Source organism: Schistocerca cancellata, chromosome 8 (assembly GCF_023864275.1).
Source record: "Schistocerca cancellata isolate TAMUIC-IGC-003103 chromosome 8, iqSchCanc2.1, whole genome shotgun sequence".
Taxonomy (NCBI): domain Eukaryota; kingdom Metazoa; phylum Arthropoda; class Insecta; order Orthoptera; family Acrididae; genus Schistocerca; species Schistocerca cancellata.
Window position 1 is genome coordinate 316,300,868 of NC_064633.1, and position 12,334 is coordinate 316,313,201.

At 43.2% G+C, this 12,334-nt stretch overlaps 1 protein-coding gene across 2 annotated transcripts in view; it reads left to right on the plus strand.

The window, feature by feature from the left end:
- The first annotated feature begins 528 nt into the window (after window positions 1-528).
- Window positions 529-12,334, plus strand: part of LOC126095104 (uncharacterized) — a 303,184-nt gene continuing 291,378 nt past the window's right edge. For both annotated transcript variants that reach the window (XM_049909808.1, XM_049909812.1), the window contains exon 1: window positions 529-624. In XM_049909808.1, the coding sequence (XP_049765765.1) occupies window positions 601-624 (24 nt within the window). In that variant the 5' untranslated portion in view covers window positions 529-600. The remainder of the gene's footprint in view (window positions 625-12,334) is intronic.

Here is a 12,334-nt window from a genome sequence, read left to right on the forward strand (position 1 = left end):
TCATAGTGCTGTTCACAACATTATTCCTCGACTACAGCTATTGTTGACGAATGATGGTGGACATATTGAGCGTTTCCTGAAAACAACATCATCTTGTCTTACTTTGTTATGCTAATTATTGCTATTCTGATCAGATGAAGCGCCATCTGTCGGATATTTTTTGAACGTTGGTATGTTTTTTTTTTTTTTTTTTTTTTTTGCTCTAATAAAACCCCATGTCGTTCCAAGCATGTGTGTCAATTTGTACCTGTCTCTATCTACATTATTCCGTGATTTATTCAGTTTTCAAATTTATACTGACTTTTTGGTCACCCGGTATGTCTGTAGAAGCAAACGATCCTTACTTTTAGAATGACGTTCGTATAGCGACGGTAACCGTGTCCTATAAACAGCTTCCATGCAGTCGACGACGCGGTTAGATGCGGAAAGTACGTCTTGGCTCTCAGTGGCGACGTGTGATTGCTGTGGGCGGCGGCGGTGCGTGGAGGGGAAGGGAGGCCGGGATCGCCCGGCGGCGCTCAGTCGCGCATCTACTGCTAACCAGCGAGTGTCTGCACGCGCCGCCTATACATATTGCAACTACACGACACACTGCCAGCCATGGTGCGCGAGCAGAAAATTACTGTAAGTAATGAGCAGGTCTTGGCGCTGCTGTTACTTTTCTAATCCTTCGCGGGGCATTTACAGCGACTCTTTACATCCGCGTGAACTGTCGAGAAAATGACGAGATATATATAGTGCTCCGACTTCTGAATCTGTGTTTATTTGATATTATTTTGTTTCTGTGGTTTCAAAATGTGTTCTTAGAGTCGTGACTACACTCACTGAGATTCTGATTGAAATGAAATCATAGGGAAACAATCAAAATTGACATTCTTTTATATGATACTTAACATATACAATAGAGTTGCTATAAATTAATAGTTAAAACGAACTCAGAGGGCCATAGAAACGGCCATAGACCCGGGTTCCCAGGAAGATGCCGTGTTTCTTGACTTCCGCAACGCGTTCGATACAGTTCCCCACAGTCGTTTAATTAACAAAGTAAGAGCATATGGACTATCAGACCAATTGTGTGATTGGATTGAAGAGTTCCTAGATAACAGAACGCAGCATGTCATTCTCAATGGAGAGAAGTCTTCCGAAGTAAGAGTGATTCAGGTGTGGCGCAGGGGAATGTCGTAGGACCGCTGCTATTCACAATATACATAAATGACCTTGTGGATGACATCGGAAGTTCACTGAGGCTTTTTGAGGATGATTCTGTGGTATATCGAGAGGTTGTAACAATGTAAAATTGTACTTTTTCAAATTTGTGTGAAATCTTATGGGACTTAACTGCTAAGGTCATCAGTCCCTAAGCTTACCCACTACTTAACCTAAATTATCCTAAGGACAAACACACACACCCATGCCCGAGGGAGGACTCTAACCTCCGCCGGGACCAGCCGCACAGTCCATGACTGCCGCGCCTCTGACCGCTTGGCTAATCCCGCGCGGCGAAAAATTGTACTGAAATGCAGGAGGATCTCCAGCGAATTGACGCATGGTGCAGGGAATGCCAATTGAATCTCAATGTAGACAAGTGTAATGTGCTGCGAATACATAGAAAGAAAGATCCCTTATAATTTAGCTACAATATAGCAGATCAGCAACTGGAAGCTGTTAATTCCATAAATTATCTGGGAATACGCATTAGGAGTGACTTAAAATGGAATGATCATATAAAGTTGATCGTCGGTAAAGCAGATGCCAGACTGAGATTCATTGGAAGAATCCTAAGGAAATGAAAATCCGAAAGCAAAGGAAGCAGGTTACAGTACGCTTGTTCGCCCACTGCTTGAATACTGCTCAGCAGTGTGGGATCCGTGTCAGATAGAGTTGATAGAAGAGATAGAGAAGATCCAACGGAGAGCAGCGCGCTTCCTTAAAGGATCATTTAGTAATCGCGAAAGCGTTACGGAGATGATAGATAAACTCCAGTGGAAGACTCTGCAAGAGAGACGCTCAGTAGCTCGGTACGGGCTTTTGTTGAAGTTTCGAGAACATACCTTCACCGAGGAGTCAAGCAGTATATTGCTCCCTCCTACGTATATCTCGCGAAGAGACCATGAGGATAAAATCAGAGAGATTAGATCCCACACAGAGGCATACCGACAATCCTTATTTCCACGAATAATACGAGACTGGAATAGAAGGGAGAACCGATAGAGGTACTCAAGGTACCCTCCGCCACACACCGTCAGGTGACTTGAGGAGTATGGAAGTAGATGTAGATGTAGAACATACCGTACTTGGAACATAAGCTGCGTCAAATTATAGCTAAAATCTCTAGCCTTCAAAGATGGCTATCCTACTCCTCAAATTCAGGAAATCAAATTGTCCGCCGTCAGATTTTGATTGCCACACACTGATGCCGGGGTAATGATTCTCGATACCATCAATTTTGAATCCTGCTTAAATGTCACTTACGTAGCAAGTATCTTAGGTTGGAACTAATATCGATATGATATTAGTGTATTTGTTAATATGTATGAAAGTTTTCCGTAGTCAGCAAACTTTGCTGAGGCTATATGCAGTTTGCACCTTAATTCTCAGTCTCTTCTTAAAAGACTGTGTGTATCAATTACCCTGTAACTACAGCCAAACGTATTAACAGCCACGTGTTCTCACTGCCGGAAAAAAAATTTAGTGTATGTGACTCGACCACCCAGAAAATGTCTCTTTTTCTTTTTTAAAGGAAAATTGCTGTAATATGCATGAATGTACTTAATCCGAACGACTGTCGGTGAAACATTTTTGGATTATCTGCCAGGTGTGAACGACTACTGATGATCCACAGTTGAATGAATAAATCATAAGAGTTTACCTTTGCAGAGCGCAGGATTTTTGCACTTAAGTGATGTACGTACTATTGTCTCCTCCTTTATGTTGACTGTCGAATGAAGGGCCGGTATTTCGTTGCCATATTGCAGTTCATCGATGTCTACTTGTTTGAGGGTTCGTTTTCTAGTTCCCTGCTAATGTTAATTACCCGGTTTTCTAGTTCATAAAGATTTTATTTCCTTTGTATGTTATTTTTCAAATCATTTTTAAAATATACACGTAAGAATTGTTCTATATTGTGTTATGATCAAAAAGGAAATTACAGGTGATGGTTTTCAATGCTGGGAAAAAGAGCGTTTAATACTATTTCAGGGCGTTGAACCTTCAGTCTTTGTGAAAATTTTATTTTTCATTTGTGTGCTGATACTACTGAGAACAGAAATATAAAATTTTTAGTTGTAGTTTGTTTCACCGAGTGCTATTATTTGCAGTTGCAGTACTGGAAATGTACACTGATGAATAGCAACAAGAACAGTCTTGGTATGCCAATTAGCAATTGCACATTCTACTAAGAAGGAAAAGATAAAATTTGTTGTGCCCCACATTTTGGTGTTTTCTGTTGTTTACAGCGCCACAGGCATGGGTAGTATAAAATATATATATATATATATATATATATAATTTTTATCGAGAATAGTCGTGGTGCGTTTTCTAGAAGTCGCTCCTGATAAGTCACATTCAGTAATAAATAATAAGTTTACACAACCAGTTTCCTCTGGTAATTTCTCTTATCTCACATGTAACATGCTCTTCTGCCAAGGTTTTGTGCATAGGAACAATAACAAAGATTACTCACAGTTATAAACGTTTTCTCGGTCGTTATCTGTATCGAGAACGACACTTTGACGCAAATGTAGTTCGTGTTATGAACAGTATTATGCCAGAAGCTCCAATGTGGAATACTTCCTATCTTTTTTTCTCCTTGAAATTATATTGCGACACACATGTAGTAGATGGCCTGCCCATTTCCGTCGACCTCAGCTAGATCATGAATTATTCGTAAAATGAATACATTAAATTTTCTTAAGTAGGAATTACTAAAGTGACGATGGTTGACCTTGCAGTATCTAAAGGGGGGGGGGGGTACTATATTCTTAGGTGTTTTCTCTTTGTTATACTGAACTCATTTCCTACAGAACCAACAGCAGTGCCTTTGCTTGGTCTGGAGGTCAGTGTCTTTCATATTTCCCCCTCGCGTCTTATTGAGAATCTGTAATGAACCGTTTAATGCTCTCGAATTTCAATCCACTATTCATCACTAGATTATGATTTGAATATGTATCCGCGCTTTGTTATGAACTGCACCGCAGTATTTCATCAGTAAATATTCGCCTACAATGCAGTACAGTTGATACCATATTGCTTATGTCTACCCTCCACTAAACCCACCTCCTCTCCTAAACTCAACCCAGACCGTATTGTCCTTCTGTGATGTCCCAATATCCTATGTCCTATTTTTGCCGGTGTTTATATTTATTTCATGACCATCTTGTTGCTTGGGCATGAACATTGGCATATGGGTGAAGAAGAATAATTCGATCAATGTGCTGCTTGACAGTATTGAAAAGGAAAACTTCCATAACTCTTCACTGGCAATAAACGTAAAAATATTGAACTTGCATCTTCTCGAGTCATCGTATTTTTGCAAGATAAAAATAATTCATCGAAAATGTAAAACATGGATCTGTATATATCTTGTTATCTGATAGATTTTTAAATGGTTTGTCCGGGTTGTGATTTTTAAACAACTGAAACACTAATTTTCTTTTACTGTTGCTGATTTATTTCGGCGTCCTTCTTGAACCCAAACATAGTACTTGACAAACTTTTCATCAGATACTTCTTCAAGTCAGATTCATAACTTTACTTCTCGATATTATATTACAAAACAGACAGGAAATTTTGCGCAGTGGAACCAGAACATACTAACCTAGACACAGAAAACAGCCTGTCTGACATGGAATAAACTTACAGCCAATGATTCTCGTATAGCAAAAAACATTTTCCAAGTAGTTACAGTGAGCGATTCTGTGACACTGATTTCGTGTTTTAGAAAAATAGTTTTTCATGTATTACTACTGTAAAATATAATTTGTATCTACATTGATAATTATTTATATCAGATTTTGTTTAGGTTGAACGTAAAAGTAGCCGGATGACTAGTTTTTCAGGACGCACATATTTTTGTATAAAAAGCGTATGGAATATTTTCGTGACTGTCTAATAGGGTAAAGGAATAGAAATAATGAATTAATACAATAAAAGGCAGCATCCCAGCAAAAACCGAGAATTGCACAAATATCGACAAAAGCGGTATCGATCGATTGGTTAATAGCGAGACGAACGTCAGTAGAGTCAATCTGGAAGAGAGAAAATTACATAGGTTGTTACCACAGGACTGCTGATGATTTTGCTGTTAGTCGATAATCTTCTGTTTCCTTCCCAATTCACTTCATCAATTGCTGTTAATACTAAAATCAACCTGTCCATCTATTTATTAAGCTTTTTTTGCTGTGTTACAACATTACTGCTTCTACAGTTTCTCATTTCGATACGAAAACTTATTCATCTTCCACGTGTTAACTCCCCCTGAAAAGTGTCCCGTTAGAGACCCGAACACGTAACTATTCTACTTTCGGACATCCTGGGTTTAGCAGGGAGGAGTTTACTACGATATTTTTTCCTTCCTTTTTTTTAAAAATAAATATTGCTCGACCTGTGAATACACATTCATGATGTTAATACAGTGATTTACGTGGTCTCTTACATGCCTATATCACGATCCGTGATGATTACTTCGATTGTGGGGGTCGTGTTCCACCAGGACCTATATCTCTCTCGACTCCACTGGTCTCTCTAGGTGAATCCTTTGTAGGAATGAGGCTTTTTCATAACACGAATAGCCTTGGATGAGCATAAGAAGCTATTTGTTTCAATAAAATCGTTTAGCTGTTAGCAGCCAGAGTATCGTTCAGGCAGATGACTCTGACATATCATGAAATAGCTGAAGAAAAACTCTTGCGTTGGACTCTCGTTAACAACCTCAGAGTTTTGTGTTTTTTATAGTGGAAACGGGGAGCAGGTAACGCCATTAGTTCCGCTAGCGCGCTGATTGCGAGAGCGTCAGGGAAGCCTGCCTTAATGCCAGTACGCTGTGAGGAAGGCAAGTAGGCAACAGTGCACTGAACTGCTTAACTGAAGGAGCCTATCCAAGATGATCAACATCGATACTTATTAAAAGTACGAACACCCTCTTCATGGACCTTATTCAGGACAATTTTTGAAAATCTTCTCCTAAGACCTCCCCCTACCACGTCCCTCGCCTTGTTCTTGGGCTCGTCCCGGCGGAGGTTCGAGGCCTCCCTCGGGCATGGATGTGTGTGTTTGTCCTTAGGATAATTTAGGTTAAGTAGTATGTAAGCTTAGGGACTGATGACCTTAGCAGTTAAGTCCCATAAGATTTCACACATATTTGAACATTTTTGTCCTTGGGCCATCCTCCCACAGCCGCATATCGAAACACATGTAAAGTCTCTTTTGCTCGCCGCTGTCCACGAACATAGCTCATTAGCAGAAAACTGGACGGATACTGTACTCTGGTTTTGGAAGCGTGATTATCTTGACTTGCTGTTCATGTACTAACTAGCAGAGCTCGAGAAACAAGGTACTAATTCAACCTACGTCAGTATATTTTTTTCTTAACACTTTCATATCCAGGATATCAGTTTACAAGATTATGCAATTACAGAAAGTGTTCTGGCTGTCTCTAATGAAGTCATAGCTGTACTGAAAGAACGTAATAGAAAGAATGGAAGTAGAGCTGAAACTAAGTTACGGGAATGAAAAAAATACATTGCCTGAGAACAAAGTGAAGCACCGTAACCAGAGGAGAAAAACTAAACGGGTTCAGTGATCAGTGATCACAATTTAAATTTGCAAAGAACTTGGCAGTATGAGTCCACTTACCAATCAGACACTGCATACCCTATGGTCTGGATGCATGCACTTATTCGGTTGGATAAGGTATCACGTGTGTCCTCTCCCGAGGCAAAACAGCAATTGATATCTTGGATAGTGGCGCCGGGACGGAGTTGACGTCCTAGTTGGACTCTCACTGGTTCTCTCGGAGACAGAGAAGGGGATATTGCTTGCTGTAAGAGTACCGCAGCATCACGCAGGCAGCTCATAAGGATACGTTCCTCATGTGGACGAGCAGTATCCTGTTGAAAAATGGCATCACGACACTGTCACATGAGAGCTAACACATGAAGATGCAAGACGTCCGTGGCATACCGCTGTGTCGTCAGGGTTCCTTCAGTTACTACCAGCCGTGACGTGATGTAGTTCTCGATAGCTTCTCATATAGTGAAGCTAGAAGTAACATCGCTGTGATTCTCCAAGACACTATAAGAATGGAACCTCTCCCCAGGTCTCTTCCATATTCACCGGTGTTGGTCATCCAGGGTAAAGAAGAACTGCGATTCGTCGCTGAAGACAATGCAGCGTCATTCATCAGCAACTCATGTTTCCCGGTTACTGCAATACTCTTAATGCAGCCACTTGTGGTGTTAACGGCAGCTTACGCATGGGACTTCAATTTACTAGTCCGTCTCCGACCAGGGGTGCGGTTTGCAAGCTGCATGGAGTCCAGTACCTGCTCTCAGATGCCAGGCGAAGATGAGAAGGTGTTACGATGTGCTCGGAGCACAACACGACGGTCTTCCCTTGTGACGATCGGAAACTTGACGAAGAGCATGGCTGCCCTCAGGTTCCCACACCGTCGAACGTCGGGCCACCGTCACATCCGAATGCCCCACAAATCTGGATGCTGCACGATTCGACCAGCCGGCCAAGTGGAAACCTGTAATGAGGCCACATTAAAACTCTTTCAGGTGCTGATAACTTCGTCTCACATGAGTACGTGGGATCTCCGTGTCCCTCACAGTGATCACTCAACATTTGACACTGTTCACGCCCTGGATAAAGCCTACCAGACCTGGCAATGACACTAAACACTAATATTGCTAACGCACAGTGGTGGTCGTTGCGTATGTCACAACTGCAACTCTAATCATTTACATATCCGCCGAAGGAAAGTACGCGTACGAAGCACACTGAAATCCGATGAAGTCTTCTGGGAGATTCATTTTTTTTTTTCAGGCAGTGTACGTAATCAACACAACAAAAAGAAAATTTCACAAATTAACCTAGGAATTCATAGAACCATTTTGTGTTCATGGAAGTCCAAGACTAAGACTTGGTGGATACATAAATAAATAAGCAGAACATCAAAAACGGCACAGAATACTTTTTGTGAATTAAGCAGGGATTTCGAAACAAATTTTTTGATCTAACTGAGACAGAAAGCTTAGAATTAGACTTGAAACACGATACCTTCAATAACTGATAGTTCCTTAGCCAGCAAGGAAGATGACCTCACTGTTTGGCCCCTGCCCCATATCAACCAACCAACCGAGCAGCAATGAAATTATGTAGAGAATTACTTGATCGAACAGTAATTTAAAATGCTGGTCAGGCAACTAAAGTGTGCCGAAGACTTCATCATGATCGTAACGAAAATGAAATAGAGTGAAAGAGAATTGGGCTGGACTTGTTGCTGAATTGATAACGGATGGATAATATAAGTTTTTTGCCGGATTCCGAGGCATCCGAAGAGGCGCTGACGATGATATAATCGAGGGCGATGCTGTAATCTTAGGGAAAATGCAGTAGACATTTGCTTGCATATGGCTATAAATCGTAATAAATGAACAAATTTAGAGGAGGTGTTTATCCAATAGTGGATACAAGTTTCTGATGATTTTCGAACAATTTGATGCTATTTCTGTCACTCACAGCATTACATTTCTTCATTGAATACTTCGAGGACCAAGAACTTACAATGTCGGATTTGCAATAATACGTACAGTATTTCTACTAACTGGCCATAAGCAGTTGTGACGCAAGTTGACTAGTAAGTTTCGCCCCACCCCCCTCCTCCCAAGATCAGTTCACGGAGGCGGAGAAAAATGCGGAATACCCTTATGAATATACTAGCATACAGAAAATAAATTAGTTCTTTGCGTCACAAATTTTGGCAGACACCAATCTACACTCCTGGAAACTGAAATAAGAACACCGTGAATTCATTGTCCCAGGAAGGGGAAACTTTATTGACACATTCCTGGGGTCAGATACATCACATGATCACACTGACAGAACCACAGGCACATAGACACAGGCAACAGAGCATGCACAATGTCGGCACTAGTACAGTGTATATCCACCTTTCGCAGCAATGCAGGCTGCTATTCTCCCATGGAGACGATCGTAGAGATGCTGGATGTAGTCCTGTGGAACGGCTTGCCATGTCATTTCCACCTGGCGCCTCAGTTGGACCAGCGTTCGTGCTGGACGTGCAGACCGCGTGAGACGACGCTTCCTCCAGTCCCAAACATGCAAAATGGGGGACAGATCCGGAGATCTTGCTGGCCAGGGTAGTTGACTTACACCTTCTAGAGCACGTTGGGTGGCACGGGATACATGCGGACGTGCATTGTCCTGTTGGAACAGCAAGTTCCCTTGCCGGTCTAGGAATGGTAGAACGATGGGTTCGATGACGGTTTGGATGTACCGTGCACTATTCAGTGTCCCCTCGACGATCACCAGTGGTGTACGGCCAGTGTAGGAGATCGCTCCCCACACCATGATGCCGGGTGTTGGCCCTGTGCGCCTCGGTCGTATGCAGTCCTAATTGTGGCGCTCACCAGCACGGCGCCAAACACGCATACGACCATCATTGGCACCAAGGCAGAAGCGACTCTCATCGCTGAAGACGACACGTCTCCATTCGTCCCTCCATTCACGCCTGTCGCGACACCACTGGAGGCGGGCTGCACGATGTTGGGGCGTGAGCGGAAGACGGCCTAACGGTGTGCGGGACCGTAACCCAGCTTCATGGAGACGGTTGCGAATGGTCCTCGCCGATACCCCAGGAGCAACAGTGTCCCTAATTTGCTGGGAAGTGGCGGTGCGGTCCCCTACGGCACTGCCTAGGATCCTACGGTCTTGGCGTGCATCCGTGCGTCGCTGCGGTCCGGTCCCAGGTCGACGGGCACGTGCACCTTCCGCCGACCACTGGCGACAACATCGATGTACTGTGGAGACCTCACGCCCCACGTGTTGAGCAATTCGGCGGTACGTCCACCCGGCCTCCCGCATGCCCACTATACGCCCTCGCTCAAAGTCCGTCAACTGCACATACGGTTCACGTCCACGCTGTCGCGGCATGCTACCAGTGTTAAAGACTGCGATGGAGCTCCGTATGCCACGGCAAACTGGCTGACACTGACGGCGGCGGTGCACAAATGCTGCGCAGCTAGCGCCATTCGACGGCCAACACCGCGGTTGCAGGTGTGTCCGCTGTGCCGTGCGTGTGATCATTGCTTGTACAGCCCTCTCGCAGTGTCCGGAGCAAGTATGGTGGGTCTGACACACCGGTGTCAATGTGTTCTTTTTTCCATTTCCAGGAGTGTATATACTTAGGCTATGTTCTGTTATCAGCCCACGAGAGTGCTATGAATATCTTACTTAGAACTGAAGCCATTTCGGATCAGGGCCGTCTATTCAAAGAAATCAGTCGTCTATGGACCGACCATCAGTAGAATAGGTGCTCTAGGCGCAGAGAGACTATTCTGCAGAAAATAATGGTCCTAAGAGACAGGTCGTCAGCCTCTACATCCTCAATGTTTTAGCGAGAATTGAGAATATCGTTAAAACATTACAGGCTGGGTTTGCTGTAGTCCTTTGACATGGGTACTTCACTTTACACGTTCTCTTAGTCTTCGTATGCAAGGTGTGTACGGGATGTCATCTCAGTATGGCAAATACTGCAATGATTAAACAGATATACTATTAGGAGAACCAGCAAAAAACTAGCACTTTTAATTTAGCGGACAAGGTGAACGACGGAAAAACATCAAGAGTCTCACAACTGCTTCCTGTTCCTGGGACATTTTTGTAAAATAAAGTCTCTCATCTATACAAGTACCCCAGTAAGGTGTCGTCGTCTCCTGCTGTGTTCGCGCTACATCCAATAGCCACACAAGAAGCGACCGCTTTGCTGCGCCTTCAGATTCGGCAACCCGTCAGACACTGCCCTCTTTCAGAGAGCTGTCTTGTGTTCCTTATAACTATTTACGCCTGTGTTTTTCCATCAACAATCAACATCGTCAGAAACAATTATTTGCTTTAATCTATAGTCGCGATGTTTTATTATTGTGGCTACAGACCAAAGCGAAAACATTAATCTGATTGTGTTGGTTGCGTTCCAACCGGCAGAATGTCTGGAATAGTAAGTCCACATCACAACAGCAGCTGATCCCCGAAATATGGCATTTGGGAGCCTGATTACTGCTACTAATACATTCTGCAACTCGTCATGAATAGCTGGCGTTGTCACGACCAAGTTTCAGCTTAATAAGGATGGTCATCCGTTTCCAGTGTAAATCGCTTCCACGCCAACGCGTTAGCATATCTACCAAGTTCCGCTTCCGTACGACAATTACGACCCACAATGGACCTCTGTGTGTAGCTGCACTTCAATTATAGCCACCCGGTATGATAATCAGTAACAGTGCAGCATGGAGGGGGGGGGGGGGGGGAAGGAAGTACAGAATGTAAAACTGATCATTCGTAATTACTGGGTGTGCATATTTATCAGAACTTGAATTGGAAAGCATATATTATAAATCTCTTTAACCGCTTCGTTTCAGCAACATTTGATCTACGTTTAACTAGTGGTTCTGATGATGAAAGCATTAGAGCTCCAAACATAGACACAAAGCATTCATTGCACAGAAATGTGCTGTAAGAATGGTGTGTGACATCCATTCTTGATAAGACATACATGTACAAACAAGCAGGTGATTACATTTTGAGAGAAACTGGTTGTTTCGTTCAAGAGAAAAAACTTCACAAATCGAGTAAGTCGATAACATGTTGTTTTGTTTCAAATGATTCAAATGGCTCTGAGCACTATGGGACTTAACATCTGAGGTCATCAGTCCCCTAGAACCTAGAATTATTTAAACCTAACTAACCTAAGGACATCACACACATCCATGACCGGGGCAGGATTCGAACCTGCGACCGTAGCAGTCGCGCGGTTCCGGACTGTTGTTTTGGCACTGGCCCTTATGCAAGCAGTTATTCGGCTAGGCTTTGTTTGATAGAGTTGTCAGATGTTCTTCTGACGGATATCGTCCCAAATTCCGTCCAATTGGCGCGCTAGATCGTCAAAGTGCTGAGCTGGTTGGATGAACCTAGCCACAATGCTCCATACGTTCTTAATTGGGGAGAGATCCGGCGACCTTGCTGATAAAGGGTTTGGCAAGCACAAAGACAAGCAGTAGAAACTCTCGGCGTGTGCGGGCGGACGTTATCTTGG